Below are 26,935 nucleotides of genomic sequence, written 5' to 3' on the forward strand. Positions count from 1 at the left end.
CATTCACAGGATAGGGTATTAGTCTCATCATGGGGAGTCTGACTGCTGGGACCCCCACCATCTCTTGAATAGCATCCCGGCTGTTGACACAACCTCTCCATGCATCTGAAGATACAGGAACTATAATCTTCTCCTGTTTGATTATTATTAATATTACTATAATTATTATTACAGTGGTCCCTCAAGTTACAATATGAATTGGTTCTGGGACGACCATTGTATGTTGAAACCATTGTATGTTGAGACCAGAACTCTATGGAAACCTGGTAATTGGTTCAAAAGCCCCAAAATGTCATCCAAAAATAGGAAAATGTGAGAATTAAAGAAAAATAAGTAGATAACTAATATATATATATATATATATATATATATATATATATATATATATATATAAAAAGCAAATCCTTACATATAAAAATAAGAAAGATCTGCTGGGAGCTGTAAATCACTGTCTATGTCAGTGTTTCCCAAGCAGGGAGCCTCCAGCGGTTGCAAAACTACAACTCCCAGCATGCCCGGACAGCCAAAGGCTGTCCGGGCATGCTGGGAGTTGTAGTTTTGCAACCGCTGGAGGCTCCCTGCTTGGGAAACACTAGTCTATGTAGAGGACGCAATGTCCTAAAAAAGTGACATGGAGTCGCCCTCACCTGATGTCCAATGGAGCAGGTAACCCTGGTACAGGTAAAGTGTACAGAACATGTAATACCTCTCTGTACTGTAGGGGGGCGCTACCAGACAGCAGTCAGTGCATACACTTCAGTAATACAGGTAAAGAGTACAGAACATGTAATACCTTCCTGTACTGTAGGGGGCTCTACCAGACATCAGTCAGTGCATACGCTTCAGTAATACAGGTGTTTTACCAGTAAATTGCCCATTCTGATTGGTCAGTTCTCTCGGCCATTGACAAGTTTCACAAATCTGGACTGTCTTTGTCCAGATTGTCATTGTATGTTGAGTCTGGTTTCAACTTACAATGGTCCAGAAAAGACCATTGTATGTTGAAACTATTGTATGTTGAGGCCATTGTAAGTTGAGGGACCACTGTATTATCTTTAAATTATTCAGCTAATTAATTTCAATGGGGACAGTGTAATGCTTTGCTTCACCTTCGGTAGAGCTGTAAGTCCTTGTATCTGGATTTCCCTAAGTGATTACTGGGAGTCACCATATGATCAACTTTATTATCAGAAGATCCTTATCACAAGAAAGAATATATATATATATATATATATATATATATATATATATATATATATATATAAAAATAAAAAATAAAAATTTAAAAGAAGAGAAAAATAGACTCATATAATTGGAATTTTAACCTGATGTGGTCACTTGTGGGAAAAAAAAGAAACTCTTGATAACCAAGCAGAGGAGCCCTGATACATTCCATTGTGATCATTATAATGAGTCACATATCTACCAGGAGATTAATCTATACTGTATGGAAATGATAGTGTGATTGCCTAAATATTTCCTTTGACAATTAAAGCTCAGTTTCTCAAACGTTATATGGGTTGTCCAACCGTGAGATGTTTGTAACGTGACACATCGGACATTGTTGATAAACTGTATCATCCCATCACAAAGAGTATATAAAAGAAAGTATCTACTATCTCTAAGAGTTTGAGATATTGCTTATCTACATCTTCAAGACACAGGGCTAAGTACTTGATACCATGGGGACTGGAAGTGGATCGAGGGCACTTTTCCTCCTACTCATGATGCTTCTGAACGGCGGTGAGTTCAGTCGTGTCACAATTTGTTGTAATTGTGTTTTATCGACCTAATCTAAGATTAAGTAATTGTACTTGTTATGAAGTGATTCCTCTTCTCTTATCTACCTGGGATCATAAGACTGTTATACAAGATATGGCCGTTTTATCCTGTGAAGCATTAAAGATAACCATTTGGCACCACGGAGATTGGATTTACGGGTAGTATTTCGGTCAACATTTTTACCCCAAACGAGGAGTGAAATTGAAAACCTATAATAGAGAGATTTTAACAATTTTTTTGTATTTTGGACTCTGGACAAAAGATTGACCGATATACTATGTGTTAACCCAGTGTAATAGTGATATCATGATATTTCGTTGGAGGTTTTCCAAATATATTTTAGCTAAATGAGTTGGCACATTAAACCGCCCTCAGTTTATCAGTTTATGCTGCAGCACCCTGTGATTGTTTCATAACATTATTATTTTTGGCATGAGTTTAATAAGACTACAAATACAATGCAATACGTGAAGGTGTAAATAATAGTAATAGATGTTATCGGTAACAAAAATATTTGAGTAACTGGAAGTAGTACTTTTGGCAGGATAGTGTTCCTTGTAAAAGTATGTATAGGATTGTAATGTGATAGGATGTATAGGATTGTAATGTGATAGGATGTATAGGATTGTAATGTGATAGGATGTATAGGATTGTAATGTGATAGGATGTATAGGATTGTTATGTGATAGGATGTATAAGATTGTAATGTGATAGGATGTATATGATTGTAATGTGATAGGATGTATAGGATTGTAATGTGATAGGATGTATAGGATTGTAATGTGATAGGATGTATAGGATTGTAATGTGATAGGATGTATAGGATTGTAATGTGATAGGATGTATAGGATTGTAATGTGATAGGATGTATAAGATTGTAATGTGATAGGATGTATAGGATTGTAATGTGATAGGATGTATAGGATTGTAATGTGATAGGATGTATAGGATTGTAATGTGATAGGATGTATAGGATTTCCATCTTGTAGAAGATGTAGAGGAGATATTTATGTTCCATGACTGTTTGAGAGACAAGCTGTATATGGCAGGAGTGTAGATAGGGGTGGTTGGGAGGCCCTGTCTGCAGAATCTTGGAGGAGACTTAAATTGGTTGAGGTTACCAAGCTAAAACTGTGCCCCTAATAAAATCTAGCCACCGTATGTTTCTACATATGGGATATTATTGGGTCAATACCGTTTGAATATTGTCTTTGTGGTTTCACGATTTTTGTTAACAATAGGAAATGCAGAGCAACCTTTGGTGGGTTTGGGTGACTGTCTAAAGTGCTTGGTGACCTCTCAACTCTACAATAACAGATGATGTCTGTGGGGAGAAGCGTCAGGCATGTTGGATTTTTACTGCCAACTCTGCCAACTTAGAGGAATAAGCCAGCACCAAATATGTCTGGTTGTGGCTTACCACTGCCCTCCCCTTAGAGGAAACAAATGTTTGGCCATGCAAAATGTTCATATGAACTTGGAAGGTTGGGAGAGATAATTGTCGGCCGAACAAATGTTTCTCCGACAGTCATTAAAGGGCTACTCCCCTGGAAAACATTTTTTTTTTTTTAAGTCAACTGGTGCCAGAAAGTTAAACAGATTTGTAAATGACTTCGATTAAAAAATCTTATTCCTTCCTGTACTTTTCAGCTGTTGTATGTTCCACAGGAAGTTCTTTTCTTTTTGAATTTCCCTTCTATCTGACCACAGTGCTCTCTGCTGACACCTCTGTCCATTTTTGGAACTGTCCGGAGCACGATAGGTTTGCTATGGGGATTTGCTTCTACTCTGGACAGTTCCTAAAATGGACAGAGGTGTCAGCAGAGAGCATGTGGTCAGACAGAAAGGAAATAAAAAATAAATAAAAAAAGAACTTCCTGTGGATCATACAACAGCTGATAAATACAGGAAGGATTAAGATTTTTTACTAGAAGTAATTTACAAATCTATTTAACTTTCTGGCACCAGTTGATTTAAAAAAAAATGTTTTTCAGGGGAGTACCCCTTTAAAAGTGCAAAGCCACCTTTACAATGGAAATATTTCCTAAATGGGTTGTACTTCTTGGATGGATGCCTTGTCAAAAAGCTGATAAGAAAGAGACTCTAGTTGGGGCCCCTAAGCAATCACCTGCATTCTATGATTGAAGGACCTCCATAATGGCCTGGCTGGGTAGATGAACTAAACTGTCTAAGGTTCCTGAATTTTATACTATGTTCCATGGAACCTGGACTTAGATCTGACTAGAGATGAGCGAGTTTTTGAAAAACTCTATTCAGCCGATTCCGCGGGTTGACATTGAATAGAACAACTAATGGTCGGGACTAACAGCAAAAATGATCTCACCCGCGCCAGTGCGGAGGCCAGTATAGGCTTTTCCCAGTTGTGTAACACATCACTATAAGGCTAGGATTCCACTGAGGTTTTTTCCCACCAGCAAAAACGCCAGGAAAAACTGCCAGAAAAACTACAACAGCTTTGTCCTGTGTTTTTGCAGTTTTTCTGGTGTTTTTTCCGGCATTTTTACCTTTGTGTGGAAATTGCATTTTTACCCCTTTGGCAGTTTCCCTGCAGGCATTTTTTCATTGGGTACATCAAAAACAAAAAAAGATGCAGGAATGATGCAGTAGGGATGTCTGAATTTGTAGGGAATTATTTTTTATGTTTAAAAACAAAATTCATTTTTTTTTTCTATTTGTAATATTTGATTTGCCTTTTTTTTTTTTTTTTATGTGGCTTTTTTTTTTTTAACTCAAAGTACCATTATTAAATATACTAGGTTTATATACAAAATACACCCGTACAGCATATGTACCATTGCGCCCGAAGCACCTTTCGTTATGCCGTATGGGTGTATTTTGTATATAAACCTAGTATATTTAATAGTGGTACTTTTAGTCACTATATCCCCTTATTAAAAAATGTTAGCAAAATAAATCCATCCCGGCAGAACTGTACAACAGGCTAATTCAATCTTCTGCACACGGCAGTGTAAACTATTTCTGCAGAACATCGCAGCTAGAAATATTGAATGCTATATATATATATATATATATATATATATATATATATATATATTATATATATATAGCACCAGTCTAAGAATATTATTTGTCTATTCTAACCTCTACTGTAATACTATATTACAGTATTCTATTCATTTTCACAGGCTGCTTTGCATGTTAATATCGGCTGGTTGGGGCTCTTAGTTCCCTGCCCCACTCACAAAAATTGTTCACTGCTTTTTATTAGAAAATAATTTCGTTTTAAAACATTTACATTTTGTTGCCTACAAATTCAGGCACTGCCACAGTATCAGTTTTACATCTTTTATTTTTCTATTTTTGTGATGCATAATGAAATTATTGAAATCCACATAGCAGACTTGTTTTTCTTTTCAGCTCAGAGCTGAAATAATCATTATCAATAAACAGTAGCTACAAAGGCCACAGGTTAAATATGTGGTAACCCACAAGAGCACAGTCAATTGACCCACTTATTATACAAATTAATTGTCGTTAACCACAACCGCGTACTGCTGCTCCGAGCAGACACATGTAAACTCACCCACAGCCACTGTCCCTACCTATTGCCTATCTGCCCTTAGTGAGGGAACAACAACCACGATGACAAACCCTCCCTGCTAAGTTCCGGTTGCAGCGTTGTCAAAATAATAAACTACAAAACAGTCTAAGTTGGAGAACAGCTGGATGCACACAAACCAACAGAGATATAATAAGACAAACACAAAGTAAAGCGAGGTCAGACCAGCCCGGGTCAATAACAGGAATAAGCAGAGTACTAGAACACTAAGCAGGAGAGTAGTCAAAAAACCAAGCCAAAGATCAAAACCTGAAGTCAGAGACACTATAAGATTGCTGGTTACTAAACAAAGTCTTTGACTGGCAAGGACTAGAAGCTCACTGCAGGTATAAATAGCCAGCTACACAGGTGCGATCTCAGCATGGTCAGCTGACCAGCCCAGATAGCTAGGGCATATCCAGCAACCAAAACAAAGCTCAAAAAAGTTTAACCCTTTGGATCAGACATGGATGAGTCATTACAGTCCCTTTGACATTTCAAAATTCAACTTATATAGGAAACTACCGCTCCCTAATGGTAAATTTACTTGCCGGTCAAAAGTCATTTTCAACTAATCTTTAAAACTATGTTCCCTGCAACTGTGGACTTTAAGGTCTCTATTTGAAGAATTAATTTAATACAACACATACAGTATGACTCCAGTTCACTATAGAGTTAGACAAAGAAACTAAAAAACACACGACTGCCATATATTGTTCTTACAAGACAATGCGAAGGATAAAAGAATATAAAAATGGAGGGTAGGCAATAAGAGGTTAAAAAATAGTAAAAGTAGGACAGCTGAGGCAAATACCTGCAAAGAATATAAGACAACGCAGCTGCATAACATACCTGAGAGATATAACTTCAGGACTCGTTCTATTACTGCTCCTCTCTATACTCAGAACCTATAATTATGTCATTTACTTTGGGACGATCAATTATTGAAGACTTATTGAACTAATTATTAAATACCTTTTTAAATGAATAAATACCAAAGAAGACAAACTACATGACATCGAGGGGTATTCCTATTTTAGAATGTGATGGAAACTTATTAGAATTTGCCATTATCTAATGACTATTTGCATCCGACCTCTGGAATCCCTATTGATGGTGTATTGTTGCAGGCCCTTAAAGGGGTACTCCAGTTGAAAACTTTTTTTTTTTTTTTAATCAACTGGTGCCAGAAAGTTAAACAGATTTGTAAATTATTTCTATTAAAAATTTTTAATCCTTCCAGTACTTATTAGCTGCTGAATGCTATAGAGGAAATTATTTTCTTTTTTGAACACAGTGCTCTCTGCTGACATCATGACCACAGTGCTCTCTGCTGACATGTCTGTCCATTTTAGGAACTGTCCAGAGCAGCATATGTTTTCTATGGGGATTTTCTCCTACTCTGGACAGTTCTTAAAATGGACAGAGATGTCAGCAGAGAGCACTGTGCTCATGATGTCAGCAGAGAGCTCTGTGTTCCAAAAAGAAAATAATTTCCTCTGTAGTATTCAGCAGCTAATAAGTACTGGAAAGATTAAGATTTTTTAAATAACTGTTTTTTTATTTAGAAAATGTTTTTCCCAAATTTTTAACAGACAATGAATAAGATAATTGAATACAAAACAAGGTAGCACAAACATGTCTCCAACCCAAAATCCAAGATAACCTATGGGTTTACATGAATAACATTCCATCTTCCGGAGAGTAGAGTATATAAGATTAAGATTTTAAGATTTTTTAATAGAATTACATTTTTAAATTTCTTGCACCAGTTGATAAAAAAAAAAAAAAGTTTTCCCCTAGAGTACCCCTTTAAGGCTAGGTTCACACTGTGGAATTTCTGGGAGGAATTTCTGCCGGAGATCAAGCCGGCGGCACTAGGACCGCACGGACTACATTGCCGTCCCCATAGATGGCAATGTATTTCTGAGCAGATCTCCCAAAAGATCCACCCAGAAATGCATTGCAGTCTATGGGGCAGCAATGCAGTCTGCTCAGTCCTAGCGCCACCGGCTCCATCTCCGGCAGAAATTCTGCCCAGAAATTCCACAGTGTGAACCCAGCCTAAGGGTCTATTTACATGGCAGAATTAAAGCCCATAGACTTCTACGGGATTCCTCACTCCCATTCACACTTCTGAATACTTTAGAAATGTGAATGGGAGTGCGGAATCCCATAGAAATCTATGGTCTTTAATTTGTGGTGGAATTCCGCAAGCGGAAATTCTGCTATGTGAATAGACCCTTAGGCTGGGTTCACACTGCAGAATTTCTGCTGGAGATCAAGCTGGATCTTTTGGGAGATCTGATCAGAAATGCATTGCCATCTATGGGGACGGAAATGTTGTCCACCAGCTCGATCTACGGAAGAAATTCTGCCCAGAGATTCCACAGTGTGAATCTAGCCCTAGGCTTCTTTCACACTGCTGTTATGCTCTCTCGAGAACGGCCATCAAACTCTTTTTTTTTGGTTTGACAGCCATCATTTTGACGGGGATCAATGGGCAAGAGCGGATACTGATGAACCCCATTATAGTCAATGGGGTCCGTTGGGTGCCGCTGTTTTTCAGGGGGAGTAGTGGGAGAAAAAGACACCCCCTATTCTTCCTGGCAGCCATCACACTACCGTAAAACAACGTTAGAGTGCAAGGGGCCTTACTGGTATTCCATATAAGGCAGAGCACCACACCCTGTTGCGCAAGAAACTCTAGAATGACCCCATTTAAGCGAGTGGGTCTGACCACAATCCTTGCACTGCTGGGCAGCTAGGAAAGCCCCTTTGCAACAATAATTTTAAAAAGGTGTAATGCTTTGTTCCCTTCAATTTCAGGATCCGATCCCTTTCAGAATACTACCAAGTGAATATACTTTCCTTTCCTTTTAGGGGGCCACAGGCAGGACTTTAGTTGTAAGGACTGGCTATAGATGCCTGCTGGTTAATATATGGAGGAAGTTATGCCACTTTTTAGCTGGATTGTTATTGGACAATCAATTAAGACAGAAAATCAATCTTGGTAACAGCTTGAATATCCAATCTATAATTATGTCCAGTCATAAAATAATTGCTCACTAAATATAATAAAGGTAATGACCTGTCAAAGCAGAAGTTTAACTATTATGGTACTGGGACAAAAGGATAGGCGAAGCAGCTCTCACACCACTTATTCCGAGTAGTTTTCCCTTTAAAAGTCAGTGTTTCATTCCTTCTAGGAGTCTTGAAAAGTGACTGGGAATGTATGCCAAGCCAGAGATCTCTCTAAAAGGAGAGAATACCCTGAATACCCTTTTGCAAACAGCTGTTTCGGGGTGATTGCCCTTCCTCAGTACAGAGCATGGTGTTGGACAAGGGTTGATGTTTCTTCCTAAGTCAATGGTTCCACTCTCTTCCAGTCCCACAAGTTTGCTGCTTTGAGATCACACTCTCCCTATGGAGAAACATTACCGATATCGCCCCCTAATGATAGGCCTCCCACAAGCCAGCACCCTGCTCTGTACTGACGAGGTGCAGTCACCCCAAAACAGCTGTCTACAGATGGGTCTTCTCTTCTTCTGGAGAGATTTCTGGCTCAGCATACATTCCTAGCTGGATTCCAAGACTCCTAGTGGAAGTGAAACACTGAAATTTAAAGGGAATTCTCTCATAAAAAGTGACGTGAGAGCAGCTTTGCATATCATTTTTCCCAGAATCCTCAGTGAACATATATGTCTCCACACATTTTTATGACACTCTCCTATTATGGTACTAAATATAGTATACACTAGAGGGCTTAAGTATACACTCTAAATGCTGTTGCCTTGTATCCCCCTCAAGGTGTACATTTCTAGTTTGGGGAAGTGAACAATCATTGTCAAGCAGGAACAGATTTTTCTACCAGACTAACAGAAGTTCCACCAGTGGGTCTTGGTTCTTAAATATTGGAACCAAATTGTGTAAAACAACCTCAAACCTATGTGGATCTGTTTTTGATTGTTTTGTTTCTATTACAGCTGCCACTGTTGCACAAACTGTTTTAGCATCTCCAACCACTACTGCCCCCCCAACTACTACAGCACCTCCAACTACTACTGCCCCCCCAACTACTACTGCACCTCAAACCACTACTGCAGCTCCAACCACTTCTGCACCTCCAACCACTTCTGCACCTCCAACTACTACTGCACCTCCAACTACTACTGCACCTCCAACTACTACTGCACCTCCAACCACTACTGCACCTCCAACCACTACTGCACCTCCAACTACTACTGCACCTCCAACTACTACTGGACCTCCAACTACTACTGCACCTCCAACTACTACTGCACCTCCAACTACTACTGCACCTCCAACTACTACTGCAGCTCCAACTACTACTGCACCTCCAACTACTACTGCACCTCCAACTACTACTGCACCTCCAACCACTACTGCACCTCCAACCACTACTGCAGCTCCAACTACTACTGCACCTCCAACTACTACTGCACCTCCAACTACTACTGCACCTCCAACTACTACTGCACCTCCAACTACTACAGCACCTCCAACTACTACTGCCCCCCCAACTACGACAGCACCTCAAACCACTACTGCAGCTCCAACCACTTCTGCACCTCCAACCACTACTGCAGCTCCAACTACTACTGCACCTCCCACTACAACTGCACCTCCAACTACTACTGCACCTCCAACTACTACAGCACCTCCCACTACTACTGCACCTCCAACTACTACTGCACCTCCCACTACTACTGCGCCTCCAACTACTACTGCACCTCCAACTACTACAGCACCTCCAACTACTTCTGCACTTCAAACTACTACAGCAGCTCCAACTACTACAGTAGCTCAAACTTCTACTGCAGCTCAAACTACTACAGCACCTCCAACTACTACTGCAGCTCCAACAACTACAGCAGCTCCAACTACTACAACATCTCCAACTACTACAGCACCTCCAACTACTACTGCAGCTCCAACTACTACTGCAGCTCCAACTACTACTGCAGCTCTAACTACTACTGCAGCTCCAACTACTACAGCAGCTCCAACTACTACTGCACCTCCAACTACTACAGCAGCTCAAACTACTACAGCACCTCCCACTACTACTGCACCTCCAACCACTACTGCACCTCCAACCACTACTGCACCTCCAACTACTAATGCAGCTCCAACTACTACTGAACCTCCAACTACTACAGCACCTCCAACTACTACAGCACCTCCAACTACTACAGCACTTCCAACTACTACTGCAGCTCCAACTACTACAGTAGCTCCAACTACTACTGCAGCTCCAACTACTACTGCAGCTCCAACTACTACTGCACCTCCAACTACTACAGCACCTCCAACTACTACAGCACCTCCAACTACTACAGCACCTCCAACTACTACAGCACCTCCAACCACTACTGCACCTCCAACCACTAGTGCAGCTCCAACTACTACTGCACCTCCAACTACTACTGCAGCTCCAACTACTACTGTACCTCCAACTACTACAGCAGCTCCAACAACTGCAGCAGCTCCAACTACTACTGTACCTCCAACTACTACAGCAGCTTCAACAACTGCAGCAGCTCCAACTACTACAGCAGCTCCAACTACTACAGCACCTCCAACTACTACTGCAGCTCCAACTACTACTGCAGCTCCAACTACTACAGCACTTCCAACTACTACTGCACCTCAAACTACTACAGCAGCTCCAACTACTACTGCACCTCCAGCTACTACAGCAGCTCAAACTACTTCAGCACCTCCCACTACTACTGCACCTCCAACCACTACTGCACCTCCAACAAATTCTGCAGCTCCAACTACTACTGCACCTCCAACCACTACTGCAGCTCCAACCACTACTGCACCTCCAACTACTACTGCAGCTCCAACTACTACTGCACCTCCAACTACTACTGCAGCTCCACCTACTACTGCACCTCCAACTACTACTGCACCTCCAACTACTACTGCACCTCCAACCACTACTTCACCTCCAACTACTTCTGCAGCTCCAACTACTACTGCACCTCCAACCACGACTGTAGCGCCAACCACTACTGCACCTCCAACTACTACTGCACCTCCAACTACTACTGCACCTCCAACTACTACTGCACCTCCAACTACTACTGCACCTCCAACTACTACAGCAAATCCAACCAATACTGAACCTCCAACCACTACTGCAGCTCCAACCACTACTGCACCTCCAACCACTACTGCACCTCCAACTACTACTGCACCTCCAACTACTACTGCAGCTCAATCCACTACTGCAGCTCCAACTACTACTGCACCTCCAACCACTACTGCACCTCCAACTACTACTGCACCCCCAACTACTACAGCACCTCGCACTACCACTGTTGCACAAAGTACTACTGAATCACAAACTAGTACTGCAGGTTCAACTACTACAGCGCCTCCCACTGCTGGTCAAAGTACTGAAGCTCTCACTGCTGGTCCAAGTACTGAAGCTCCCACTGCTGGTCCAAGAACTGAAGCTCCCACTGCTGGTCCAAGTACTGTAGCTCCCACTGCTGGTCCAAGTACTGAAGCTCCCACTGCTGGTCCAAGTACTGAAGCTCCCACTGCTGGTCCAAGTACTGAAGCTCCCACTGCTGGTCCAAGTACTGAAGCTCCCACTGCTGGTCCAAGTACTGAAGCTCCCACTGCTGGTCCAAGTACTGAAGCTCACACTGTTGGTCCAAGTACTGAAGCTCCCACTGTTGGTCCAAGCACTGAAGCTCTCACTGTTGGTCCAAGTACTGAAGCTCCCAATGCTGGTCCAAGTACTAAAGCTCCCAATGCTGGTCCAAGTACTAAAGCTCCCAATGCTGGTCCAAGTACTAAAGCTCCCAATGTTGGTCCAAGCATTAAAGCTCCGACTTCTGCAGCTCCAGTTGCTCCAGTTGGACTTGTTACTACTGTAGGACAAAATGTTGCAGCCGCCAACAGTAAGTATAAAATATGTTATTGCACAATACTTTATTTTTATGGACCTTTTTTTCTAGTTTTACTTAAAGGGGTACTCCGCCCCTGGACATCTTATCCCCTACCCCAGCGATCTCGGCTGCGGCACCCCAGACATCCGGTGCACGGAGCAAACTTTGCTCTGTGCCAGATGATTGGTAATGCTGGGCGGAGGCTTGTGATTTCAAAACCATGCCTTGCTTGTGACGTCACAACCACATCCCCTCAATGCAAGTCTATGGGAGGGGGCGTGACGCCCCCTCCCATAGACTTGCATTGAAGGGGCTTGGCCGTGACATCACAAGTGGGGCATGGCCATGACATCACAAGCCTCCGGTACTGCACCCGACGCTCTAAACAAACGTCGGGTGCCGCAGGGAGATCGTGGGGGCCCCCAGCGCGGGACCCTGGCGATCAGATTTCTTACCCCCTATCCTTTGGATAAGATGTCTATGGGTGGTGTACCCCTCTAAATAACTATATATTTACCAAAACTTTGTGTATCCCCTGCCTACTGTATGCCCACATGACAACAAGGCCTTTTCTCTATTTTCTCACAGTAAAACCAAGAACCAGAGTAGGGTGCCTTGGGAAATGGCAATAGTTTTGTGGGTCCCACTCCATCTATACAGGACCAGTGCATGTTGTCCACTAATTGCTTCACAAATGTTGCAATCCTTATACCCATGGGGGATTTCAAAAAGGTCTTTTAGTTTATTAACAAACCCCTAAAAAACTCTAAGAGGAAACTGGAGTACCCGATGAAAACCTACGTAGAACAAAGAAACTCGTTGCAGACATTCCCCTTGGTGGGATTGGAACCTAGGAGCCCAGCCCTGCAAAGCAATAGTGCTAACCACCAAGCCACTGTGCTGCCCATAACTACTGGCACATCAAAAGTTTTGATCAGTCGGGACTGGGTGCTTAGACTCGCACCGGTCTCTAGATAGAGTCGGGAAAAGCACCACCTATACGCTTTCCCCCCAGGACCTCGACAACTTGTTGCAGAATACCATGCTCAGTCAGGGTGCATGCATACCCCGTTTTTGCAATACAGTTCCCGTATCAGGTTTTTGATGAAAAACGGATTCCTCAAAACCTGACTAAACTGTATCAAAACATGTGTACAAATTTCAACCCGTATATAGTTCAAAACCGTATACAGTTTGAAAAATTATGTCCGGTTGCATCTGTTTTTTAAGAAAAAAGCGTATACTTTTTCACTCCATTTTGAATAAAGTTTCACTTGTTTGATTGAAAATCCAAGAAAAAAAAACTGCAAAGTCAAAAACCGTATGGTGAAAACAGTATGGAACCGTACACATATATGGTTCTGAATGGTTCTCATTGACTCCCATGTACAAAAAAAAAACGTATATGGTTTAATACGGTTTTTCACCCGGACCAAAAAACGTGGTAGACTACGGTTTTGGGTACGGATAAAAGAAAACGGACAAAACCATACAAGACGCAAAACGGACTAAACCGGATGATACATTTGACATACGGTTTACAATTTTAAGTCAATGCATACGTTTTTTTTATACAGTTCCGTACTGTTTTTAACTTTAAACCGTATACGGGAACTGTATAGCAAAAACGTGGTGTGCATGCAGCCTCACATGCTTGTTCCAACTCTATCTAAAGATTGGTCGGGGTCTGAACACCCAAGACTTTTGACATGTCTGTTTGACATGCAAAAGTTTTTTAAAAGTTCAGTAATGCTTTAACAAATAGGGGATATTGATATGGATTGTCTAGCAGCAGTATTTTTTAACCAGTTTTTATAATACATGTCTATCCTTTTTTTATAGGTTCTGGTGGTGGAGGCCTTAAATATTGGGGCGTAATTCTAATTTCGGCAGCTGTTGCGCTTGGTGCCATTTTGGTTATGATTGGACTATTTTCGGTAAGTATCAGCCTCAAAACAATCACATTTTAATTTAAATTATATTAACTGATTTACTTAGTAATTCACCTATAACTGAAAAATGTAAAAATCTTTATCCTTTCAGTACTTATCAGCTGCTTATCAGATCCACAGGAAGTTCTTTTCTTTAGAATTTCCTTTCTGTTTGATCACAGTTCTCTCTGCTGACACCTCTGTCCATTTTAGGAACTGGCCAGAGCAGGAGAGGTTTGCTATGGGGATTTGCTCCTACTCTGGACAGTTCCTAAAATGGACAGAGGTGTCAATAGAGAGCACTGTGGTCAAGGAGAAAGGAAATTCAAAAAGAAAAGAACTGATAAGTACTGGAAGGATTTAGATTTTTAAACATAAGTATTTTAGAAATCCTTGTGGCACCAGTTGATAAAAAAAAAAAAAAATGTTTTCCAGTGGAATACCCCTTTAACAATATTCAGTCCACTCGTCTACTTCATAGATCAGGTTAGTCCTCAAAAAGCCCTGTAAGGACATACAGTAATTTGTGGTCAGGAAATGCCCTGTACTCCTGAAGGTCACATTGAATTCCTCAATTTTAAAATCAGAACAAATGCAGTACATTGTAGACCTGAGAAGAAATGTATTGATCAGAAATTGTCTCCCCTTGCAGGTCTGCTATTTCTTAAATCTTGGAAGTTTCCTGAGTATCGGCGCAGGTGCCTTGCCAAGTGTCACAAGCGTTGCGCCTACTGTTGCCAGTGTTATACCGAATGCTACAGTCTCCATTCCAGCCCCAACATATCCAACATACTATGCTCACAGTAACGTTTTGAGCAATAACCCTGAGATACCCTGCCAACCACCAAGATATCTGCCAAGACAACCACCACGTCAACCACCAAGGCAACCACCACGTCAACCACCACGACGTGAAGATGACAGAAGAAATATTCCTCTTAATTCCTACATGGCATATGGCCGTCCCACCTATTAATAACTTATTCTAAACAACCAATCTTTGATCAAAGTTGTTGTTTACGACTGAAGTTATGTCTTCAGTATTATTCAATTCCCATAGACTCAAAAACTTCTTAACCAATACTCCTGAGCTTCCAATATAATCCATTAACCTCATCCTGATCTACAGTACCATTAACACACCAGCCACGAAGACATTCACGAAAACCAACCACCCCATCAATTTCAAAATGTTGGCACTTCCGTGGAATCTGTGGTGGTGGACGAGGTAGGGTAAAGCCACTGGTAGAAGAAAGATGATACGCAGCACTCACCAGTAATGCACAGTGAAGACTTATTATACCATAGTGTAGTACAAGGACGTAGGCAGACAGCTGAGGAAGGCTCCCACGCCGAAACGCGTCCTTGTACTACACTATGGCATAATAAATCTTCACTGTGCATCTTCACTGTGCATTACTGGTGAGTGCTGGGTATCATCATTCTTCAACCACCCCATCAATGGCCCAGCCAGCCAACTTCTTTATCAACCATCCAGAAAACACCTCGACAACCACCTTTGAAACTCTCCAAGCAACCTCTAAAATCAACACTTGTTCTACCTTACCAGTTTAAGGCAATCTAAAGACCTTGATCCCCTCGGAATACCTCTTTATTGGACAATGCAAGTCATGTTTAGTGATGAGCGTCAGGGGCCATATTCGAATTTGCGATATTTCGCGAATATATTGACGATTATTTGTCCCATGTTTGTGAAATTTGCATATTCGCTATGTTTCTTAACTTTTTTTCCATGCAAAAATTTGCATAAAAATTTGCATGTGAAAAACAAAACAAAACTAATATATTCGTCATTACGAATATATAGCACTATATTCTAAAGGGAAAAAAAATCAAAATCCAGCTCCCCAAAAAATTTTTGTTTAAAAATCCAAAAATGTATTAATCAGAATTCAAAAATGAAATCCAAAAGTGGGGTGGTTAAAAGCATAGCAGAAACGCCGACACGTTTCGAACCATGTGGTTCTTAGTCATGGTCAGGTGCCATGACTAAGAGCCATATGGTTCGAAAAGCGTCAGAGTTTCTGCTATGCTTTTAACCACCCCACTTTTGGATTTCATTTTTTTTTTTTTTTTTTATGTTGATTTATTTTATTATTTTTGTACATATATTTTTGTAAAATCGGAAAAGAGGGACATTTTTTTTTATTGGGCGAGAGGGTTATTTACTTTTTTTTTTTTAAATACGTTTTATTGAAGATTAAACAAACATCAGACAAATCGCCTCACAGAGCAAAATGGTATAAAGCGGAGTACACAATTAAAAAAAAGGCACTGAGAACATGTACAAGTAAGCAGGATGTAAACGACATAATATCATATAAAGATCCGGCAGTAATCAGTGCAGTGAGGACACAATCTGAGGAAAACCAAGAACAACCAATTGAGAAACCATAACACAAAAAGAGGGTGAACAAGGAGAACGAAAAAAAAAAGGAAAAGAAAAGAAAAGGGGGATGGTATGTAATATAAAATCGGCAAAATAATATTGAATAGAGGCCGTAGTGTAGAATTCAGCAGATATCGCCACATCTAGTCACGAATACCAAGCATAATGTTTCTAACGTTAAAGCAGACCCATGCGTCCACGGAGGGGAGGGAATACACACATCCAGCACAACGTCTTAACATACAGAAATCAAAGGGGTATACACAACCATATCTAGAAAGGGAAGGGCAGTCATGACCTTAAGTCCCCTCAGGGGATGCAGAGTATGAACATTGGGTCAATGGTGAGGAGCACCAGGGACCCCACACAGAAAGAAATTTACCAGGGCATTTTCTATTCTTGTAAACAAGATGGGAGAAGGGTATCATAGCATTAACCAAAGCTTTCCACTGAGACAGGGAAGGCGGGCCGGGGTCCATCCATTTGAGGGCAATGGCCTTCCTAGCAAAAAATAAGGATTCTCGCAATAAAGTGCGCACATAATGTGGCCACACTTCCTCATCCAGAACTCCAAATAAACAAATCAGAGGGTCACACCCCGGGGAAGGTTGGATAATTGTGGCAAGAAGACCAAGGACATCCTGCCAGAAGGATCTTATATCAGGGCAAGCCCAGATAAGATGCCAGAAATCAGCTTTAGCCGCACCACATCTATGGCAGGCGTCCGAGTCAGAACGACCCATTCTATGCAAACGAACGGGGGTGATGTAACTATAATGTATAATATTTAATTGAATCAGTTTATTATTAGCAGAAGGAGACACCATCATATGTGAGGAAAGCATCTCCTCCCAATCATCTTTAGTCAAATTGGGAATATGAGATTCCCAGTGTCGGACAGCCGGCAACCGGGAACGGGAGTTCTTGGCCTGAATGAGGTGCGTATATAGGATGGACACCAGTCCCCTAGGACCCTGCGATTTTAAAACACCAATAAGAGGGAATGCCGATATGGGTGCACGTCCAGCAGGGAACTGTGTTGACAATGCATGACGGAGCTGTAGGTATTTAAAGAAGCAATGTCGGGGTAAATCATATTCTGATTGCAGTTGCTCGAAGGAACACAAAACATTATCCCTATACACATCGCCCAGAGTGAGCACACCAGCATTCATCCAAAAAACAGAGTCTAGAGTCTCACCCACATGGATGAGAAAGGGGTTGTGCCATAGAGGGGTATCAGACGGGATATCAGCATATCCATATACTGACTTAGCGGCCCGCCACACTTTTACAGCCAACTTATGTGAGGGTAGGTAAGCACGACCCCCTAGAGTAGGGCTTTCTAAGAGCATCCGGGGAGACACAGAGGGGACGAACCTATCCAGGCATTGTTCAGAGTCGGGCATGGAGTCTCCCAGAACCCAATGTCTAATATATCTCAACTGCCCCGCCAGGTAGTACAAATAAAAATCAGGAAGGGACATACCCGCCTCCAGCTTGGGACGCTGGAGAGTGGTGAGACTAATCTTAGGTCTGCTAGGTCCCCAAATAAACGGAGACAGAAGGGAATGTACAGAATCAAAAAAGGATTTAGGGACAGGAACCGAAGCATGTTCTAGGGTATACAAGCATTTGGGGAGAATAATAAGTTTGATAAGATTAATACGTCCAGAGACGGACAGTGGCAGCTGGGCCCATATCCTAAACTTAGATTCAATGTAGGGCAGGAGGGAGAGAACATTGACCTCAAGATCCAGCATGGGATCCCTATTGATATACACCCCCAAATATTTAAATGTAGTGACAACCGGGAGACCACCCAACGTCGGGGGCCACGCTCTAGGCAGTAGAGGCATGACCGCCGATTTGGACCAATTAATGAACAGTCCCGAAAAAAATCCGAAACGATCCATCAGGTCGATCGCATAGGGGATCATTGTAGTGGGGTCAGACACAAAGAGAACCATGTCATCGGCATAAAGGCCTATGCGGTCCTCCCTACCTCCCACAGACATGCCCCGGAAACCAGGATCCTGACGTATACGCAAAGCAAGGGGCTCCACCGCCACCGCAAACAGAAGCGGGGACAGGGGGCACCCCTGACGCGTACCACGACCTAGGTGAAATAGGGGAGAACACACACCATTCACAAGGACCTGGGCCCGCGGACACCTGTAGAGGAGGGAGACCCAGGACCTAAAATTGTGACCAAAGCCAAACCTACAAAGCACTTCTAAGAGGTATCCCCACTCAATCGAGTCAAAGGCCTTAGCTGCATCAAGTGACGCCACGGCCCAGTCCCCTCCCATAACACCACCCACCTGGACGGCAGTTTGGACACGACGGATATTATCCGAAGTGGATTTGCCTGGCATAAAACCGGATTGATCATGATGCACAATCGATAATACAACCCGATTCAGTCTATTGGCCAGGGCTTTAGTTAGAAGTTTATAATCAAGGTTCAATAAGGAGATAGGCCTGTAGGAACCGCACTCCATAGGGTCTTTATCAGGCTTTAGGAGGACAACAATCGTCGCCTCATATAAGGAATCAGGCAGGACCCCATCAGTAAAGGCTCTGTCATACATAGCTAGCAGAGGAGGCAGGAGTACGTCACTGTACTTCAAGTAAACCTCCAAAGGGAGGCCGTCAGGGCCCGGAGACTTACCCCTGGCCATGTCTGCCAAAGCTTCTTGCAGCTCCAATAAAGTGAGAGGAGCATCTAAAAAGTCCCTATCTTCAGCCGACAATTTAGGAAAATCAATGCCGTCCAGGTAGGCAGCCAACTCAGCAACACCATACTGCACCTGCGAAGTATATAAAGTAGAATAAAACGTAGAGAAACATTGTAACAGCTCATCATTACCCAACATGACGGACCCATCCGAGGCCCGGAGTTTAAGAATAGGAGCAACAGAGGAGTTTTGTCTGACTATATGAGCCAGTAACTTACTAGATTGGTTCCCGTGCTCAAAATAAAACTGTTTGGTGAATAGTGTTGCTCACGAATATTCGTAATTCGAATATTATTCGCGAATATCGCATATTCGCGAATTCGCAAATTTCGCGAATATAGCGCTATATATTCGTAATTACGAATATTCGTTTTTTGTTTTTTCCATAGTACACATCACAGTGATCACCCCTCTCTGCTTCCAGCTTGTGTGGTATAAAGAAGGCTGTAATACTACTGTGTGAGACTGGCGTGCGAAAATTCGCATATGCGAAAATTAGCGCATACTAATTTTCGCATATGCGAATTTTCGTGTATGCTAATTTTGTATATGCTAATGTTCACATATGCTAATTTTCGCATACGCGAATATTCGCATATGCGAAAATAAGACGAGAATATAACGAATATGCGAATATTCGCGAATATATGACGAATATTCGTCCATATATTCGCGAATATTCGCGAATTCGAATATGGCCTATGCTGCTCAACACTATTGGTGAAGAATAATTTCCTATTGGCCTTTTCGTAGAGGTGCAACATATATTGTCGCCCCTCCCGTAGCCACAAGATCTCATTAGCCTCCGACGGGTCCGCCACATAACGAGCTTCCAATTGTGCACAACTCTGAGCCAATTCCTCCTCCCTCCTAACTGTAGATCTCTTGATGAATGAAATAGTAGAGCGTAAGCACCCCCTCAGATAGGCTTTCAACGTTTCCCACACCAGTGCCGGGGACCCCTCGGGGGTATTAGCCTCAAGAAATACCTGAAGTTGATCAGGGATTCTGTCATTAGGGCCAATCTGATCCAACCAAAAGGGGTGGATCTTCCATCTACGCGATGTGCCAGAACCGACCATGGATACGTCAAGCAATAGGGGAGAATGGTCAGATATAGCACGCGGCTCGTAGGAGATCGCGGTGACCTGAGACATAAGTAGCGAGTTACCACACGCCAGGTCAATTCTGGACAGCGCATGACATCCCAATGTGTGACATGAGTACTGTCTAGTATGTGGGAACCTTTCACGGTATATGTCCACCCACCCCACCTCCCCCAGAAATGAGGAAAGGGAATCCCCGCCAGTAGCCAGGACAGTACCTCTAGCGCTGTGACGGTCCAGTGTGGGGTCCAACACCATATTAAAATCGCCCATACAGAGGACCCGTGCTGAGGGATATGCAGCAGCAAAAGTGACAGCCTTATGCAATATTTCCATAGAGGCAGGGGGAGGATTATAGATGAAAAGAAACACATACGGGACGTTGTTCAAGTATGCATGTACAAAGATGTAACGACCCTGAGGATCCCTACGGACCGTTACCGGATCCCATCTCACCAATCTACTAACCAATATTGAAACCCCTCTAGAATAGGACGAATGGAAGGAGTGATGAGACCATTGGACCCAAGGCCTAGACAAAAGGTGGGCTCTATCAGGCGTTAAATGGGTCTCCTGAAGAGTAACTATATGAGGGCGGTGTCTTCTAATATGTGCAAATATCAGGGCGCGCTTGCGCGGTGTACGCACACCCCTAACGTTCCATGACATCACTCTAAGACTCGCCATAGTAGAGCATTGCACGGGCATATACATACAACAGCCACACACCAGACAAGACAAGACAAGGACGCACGGGTCTGCTGACACATGACAGATAAGTAATCAATGGCCGAACACATTCACCAGATAGCATCTGAGGTAGAGTATATATACAAAGCAACATCCCCTTAACAATTATATAACCAGTTAACCAAAGAGAACATAGAACAATGTATACTTGAAGCCAACCAGGCATCAGAAGAGCAACAGCTCCATCCAGTGGGGAGAACCTGCTTACATATGCAAAAATAGAGAAATTGACCTATACAATATATGCATAGATAGTAACCCAGAGGTAGGGACAGAAGAGAATGTAAGTCGAGGGCAGACCAGGAGGGAGCCCCTAGAGAAAGGAACAAGTCCGAGCATCAGAGATGAAGACAAGAGAGACGAGAGAGAGATTTAGAATGAAGAATGGCTAAGGGAGGGAGGGCAAGGGCAGCTGGGAAGGCATAAAAAAGGGGGGAAAGGAGAAGAGGAACTAGAGGCCATTGGGAGAAAGCAGACTAATAGAAGAGAAGGTAGCATCAAATCCCGCTCGGGGAAGGGCACAAGAATATATACAAGTCAAATTGCACATGTGCGGGGGGAGAGGGGGGGAGGTAAGGAAAGGAAGAGAAAAGGAAGGGAAAGGCGGACATGGATTGGGAAAGGGGTAGGAGAGCCCAATAAAAGAAAGGGAGGTGTGGGGAAAAGGGAGGGAGGAGGGGGGGGGGAAAGGGAGGGAGGAGGGGGGGGGAAAGGAAGGGAGGAGGGGGGGGGAAGGAAAGGAAGGGAGGAGGGGGGGGGGAAGGAAAGGAAGGGAGGAGGGGGGGGGAAAGGAAAGGAAGGGAGGAGGGGGGGGGGGAAAGGAAAGGAAGGGAGGAGGGGGGGGGAAGGGAAAGGGGGAAGGGAGGAGGGGGGGACGGTGTAGGTGTGAGCAAATATGCCAGGGTACATCCCGACCAGCAGCTATCAGAGGGAATGTGTATATTGCGTAGGGTGGAGAGTCCGGGGAGATAAGACACAGAAAAATAAAAACAAAAACATGTCGGTACCGACATCCTGATATTATCCACAGTATGGGTTATAGAGGTAGTCCAGGACAAAATTCACTGCATGCCCCTGAGCGGGCATGCCAGAGTGTCAGGGAGCTGGAACCTAGCAAAGGCGCAGCAGAGCGTCCGACATGGTGCCCAGAGCATAGTCCACGGTACAATCAGGCGGTCAGACAGTGACATAGGTCTGCCACAAAGACCAGTCCCATGGATCAGGAGGGGGGGGGGGGGTGGAATATATCATCAGGGCCTGGGGGAAAAGGTGGAAGTCCAGGGGACCAGTTGGGAAGGGGGCATCCAGGTATGGGAAAGGGGCACAGTACCTGTTCCGTGGCCTAGAGGTCCTGAGCTGCAGCCATTCATGAAGAGGGAGAAGAAATAGAAGAAAAGGGCCCTCATAGCCATCCCAGTCCGAGTGCAAGATAGCAGGTCACAAGTCCATAACGGGAGGTCCCGGATCAGCGCCGCCCGCGCAGCCAGTCGTCCGCCTCGACCGGGGAGGAGAAAAAGATGGCTCGATCTCCGTCCACCACCCGGAGGCGTGCAGGGTAAGCCATAGAATAGGGCACACCACGCTCCCTCAGCCGAGCCTTCACCGATGTGAAGGAGGCCCTCTTGCGCTGCAGGTCAGAAGAGAAATCAGGGAAAATGGATACCTTAGCATTGTGCACCTTGATCTCAGGGAGTCGTCTAGCAGAATGGAGAATCATGTCTCTGTCGTTACAGTTGAGAAAGCGCGCCAACAGCGGGCGCGGGGGCGCCCCAGGAACCGGCGGCCTAGCAGGAACTCTATGTGCCCTCTCCACAGCATAGGCCGCTGAAAACTGAGCGTCCGGGAAGAGTTCCTTAATCCAGGTTTCAACAAAGGCCCCGGGGTTCTGGCCCTCCGCCCGCTCAGGTAGGCCAATCACCCTGATGTTATTCCGGCGCAGCCGGTTCTCTAAATCATCATTTTTCTGCCGGGCGCCCTCCAGTTGCTCCTGCACCTCCCGGAGGGAGGAGGGCAAGGGCTGCACAGAATCCTCCAGTGTGGAGATACGGGACTCCGTCTCCGTGACCCGCTCACGGAGAGTCTGCATGTCCTGACGCAGGAGGCCTACGTCCACCCGTACCTCCTCCAATTTGCCGGTAAGAGATGTCCTACAGTTCTGTATGGCCATGAGAAGGGTGTCACTAACCTCCCGCAGAGTCGGTTCAGGAGAGTCTGGGAGATCAGGCGGCAGGCCCTTCACCCCTACTGCTGCAGAGCGCGCTCCGGCCTGTCCAGCTCCATCTTGTTTTTCAGCACGGGCATAATCTCTGAGCTTCTCGACCGCCGTGCGGTCTTTTTGTTTAGCTTGATCCGGTTGAGGAGGCATATTACGGGTCCTCAGTCGGGTTCGTGGGGTCAAAGTCTCCAGGATTCAGTCCAGGATAATGAAATTGCAGGTCCTGAGCGGGAGCACTTACTCCATGCGACCACTCATCTCAACCGCCAAGCCACGCCCCTTGGATTTCATTTTTTAATTATGATTAATACATTGTTGGATTTTTAAACAAATTTTTTTTTTGGGAGCTGGATTTTGAACCTTTTTTTTTTTTTTTTTCCTAAGGACATGTTCACACCAAGTGTGCAGCTTGGATATCTACTCCAGGCTTCCAGGAATATGTGAAGTTCTTCCAAATCAAGAACAACCATAGGCGGTGAGCTGGTTTTTCTAAATTTGACTTACAACAGTCGTCCCTCAACATACGATGGTAATCCGTTCCAAACGGACCATCATTTGTTGAAACCATCGCTGTTGCCGCGTCCCCGGGGTGTCCCCGACACTCCGGCAAGGCCTCTGCTTCCCCGGCATCCTCGCTCTCTGTCACCGCCATCACGTCGCTACGCACGCCGCTCCGCACGCCGCTCCTATTGGATGACGGAACAGCGTGATGACGTCGCTGGAGAGCGCCGACAATGCAGAGGATCCCAAAGAGGACCCGCTAGAGCCCCGAGGACAGGTAAGTGATCGTCAGCAAATGGCACGGGGCACCGTAAACGGCTATCCGATGGCAGCTGAAGCAGTCTGCGCTGCCGGATGGCCCCAACATACAAAAGCATCGTATATTGATGCTGCCTTCAAAATGCGATAGCCTCTGAGAGTGATTGTATGCTGAAATGATCGTATGTCGGAGCCATCGTAGGTCGGGGGGGTCACTGTATATTCTAAATATTTGCGAAATCGCGAAGTGCCGATATTCGCGATAAAAATTCACATTACGAAGATTCGTGCTCAACTAGAACTAGATAAATGGATATGGTCAGCCATGTCGACACTCACATAGACCTAGAAGGACGGAGAAGCATGCCTCTTTTGGCCTTCTATATTTTTGTCTCATATTAGTCATTTATTTCATATTCTATTGATAAGCCATAAATATCTATGGTCTTTTCAATTTGAATGTGTCCTCCTGTAAAATACACAACGTGATCCAGCAGGACTGGCTTTGTGCAGCTCATGTCCCTCACTCTTGGAAAATGTACGCACATTACCTTACCTGAAATTTTTATTTTTATATCAACTGTGAAATTTATGGAATATGTTGATTTTTGCACATGATCACTATATTTATTTATGTATACGCAGCAAATAATATTGTAATTATGTGAAATAAAGTGTATTTTAATAAATTAAAGTTTATTTCATTTTTATTTACCCTAAAGGTTTTTTTTTTTGTGTTCTTTCAAACACCGATTCACACTTATCTGTTCCTCATCCTGGGAGTATTGCGGCCTCTTTATTGTAACCAAGCACAGCTCTGTACATGTAGTAGCATTACATACTGTCCCTCATTTACTTAGAAAATCGGGTTGTAAGTCTATGTTGCTTTCTTACCCGACTGCTTTTTTCCCCTGGTATTTATTATTATGTCGCATCCTGTTTGTCGCACGTGGGTTTTGTTGGTTTTGGTTTCCAACTCCTCTGAGTTGTCGGGAAAAAATCCACAACAATTCAACAAATTCGGGTTGGAAACCTTTATAAATACGTGGGAAAGCTCAGAAATGTCGGGTTACGCCCCTTTTTCGGGTTTGATAACCTCTGACAAGTGTATTTGCATCAATCTAATTGGCCCACATGTGAAAAGAAGGAATATGCGAATATATACGTATATACAAATATTCCCATATGCGCATATGTGTAAAAAAAAGCGAATATTCGCAATTTCGAATATATAGCGAATATATATTCACAATATTCACAAATTTGCAATATTTGCAATAAAAATTTGAAATGCGAATATTCGCGCCCAACACTAGTATGGATAGCTTTAAAGGGGTATTCCACTGGCCAGCGTTAGGAAGTAAATGTTCTGTTTTTGCACTGCGGAGGTCGGCAATGCCCCTGGTGACATCATAGCCACACCCCTTCAATGCAAGTCTATGGGAGGGGGCGTGCCGGCCATCACGCCCCCTCCCATAGACTTGCATTGGGGGGAGTGGCTGGGATGTCATGAGGGGTGTGGCTGACCCGGCAGCGTGAGAACAGTGTTCGGAACATTTACTTCCGAATGCTGGCCAGTGGAGTATCCCTTTAAAGGAGTTATCCAGCTATAAAAAAGCATATCCCCTATGCACAGCGTCTGATCATGGGGTATCTAACCACTGGGACCCCCTATGCTCTTCAGAATGGGGCCTGAATCTTCCCGCTGAGCACTACAGCCCCCACCTTCCGAAATTAACCGGCCTCAGCAGTGATGGGCCAATCAATCACCGGCTGTCACAAGGTCCTGTCACAAGGCCTTCAGTGCTGAGATGAGTTCATACCGGAAGGCAGGGGCCTGAGCTGTTTTTAGCAGCATTTAATGATATGCTTTACTGCAGGCCAATAACAACAATAGACTGAAGTTTTTCCATTCACATAAATTAGAGACGTGCTGAGCATTCTCTGTGGTCATTCTACAGGGTCATTCTACAGGGAGGGGGAGACTGATCTCTCCTGTGAATGGTGGTGGATCCAATGCTATCTCTCTACTGGTGCCCCTTTCAGTCTGCTCTAGAGAAGAAAGGCATTACTGGGAAGTGTTCTGTCCTTGACCAGATGCATACACAAATAATTGACCATTTAGAAGCCAGATATTCCCTTTAACCCCTTAAGGACCAAGCCCTTTTTCACCTTAAGGACCAGAGCATTTTTTGCAATTCTGACCACTGTCACTTTAAACATTAATAACTCTGGGATGCTTTTAGTTATCATTCTGATTCCGAGATAGTTTTTTCGTGACATATTCTACTTTAACTTAATGGTAAAATTTTATGGTAACTTGCATCCTTTCTTGGTGAAAAATCCCCAAATTTGATGAAAAAAATGAAAATTTTGCATTTTTCCAACTTTGAAGCTCTCTGCTTGTAAGGAAAATGGATATTCAAAATAAAAAATTTTTGGGTTCACATATACAATATGTCTACTTTATGTTGGCATCATAAAATTTATGAGTTTTTACTTTTGGAAGACATCAGAGGGCTTCAAAGTTCAGCAGCAATTTTGAAATTTTTCACAAAATTTTCAAACTCGCTATTTTTCATGGACCAGTTCAGGTTTGAAGTGGATTTGAAGGGTCTTCATATTAGAAATACCCCATAAATGACCCCATTATAAAAACTACACCCCCCAAAGTATTCAAAATGACATTCAATAAGTGTATTAACCCTTTAGGTGTTTCACAGGAATAG

The 26,935-nt window shown here is 43.4% G+C and overlaps 1 protein-coding gene across 1 annotated transcript; it reads left to right on the top strand.

Moving 5' to 3' along the window:
- The first annotated feature begins 1,682 nt into the window (after positions 1 to 1,682).
- Positions 1,683 to 15,201, top strand: LOC130291987 (mucin-2-like). The gene is made up of 4 exons (XM_056541419.1): positions 1,683 to 1,743; positions 9,349 to 12,306; positions 14,137 to 14,231; positions 14,878 to 15,201. Exons 1-4 carry the CDS (start codon positions 1,683 to 1,685, stop codon positions 15,199 to 15,201), a joined length of 3,438 nt encoding a protein of 1,145 aa, XP_056397394.1.
- Positions 15,202 to 26,935: the final 11,734 nt, after the last annotated feature.

The sequence above is a fragment of the Hyla sarda genome, chromosome 9 (assembly GCF_029499605.1).
Source record: "Hyla sarda isolate aHylSar1 chromosome 9, aHylSar1.hap1, whole genome shotgun sequence".
NCBI classification, from domain to species: Eukaryota; Metazoa; Chordata; class Amphibia; order Anura; family Hylidae; genus Hyla; species Hyla sarda.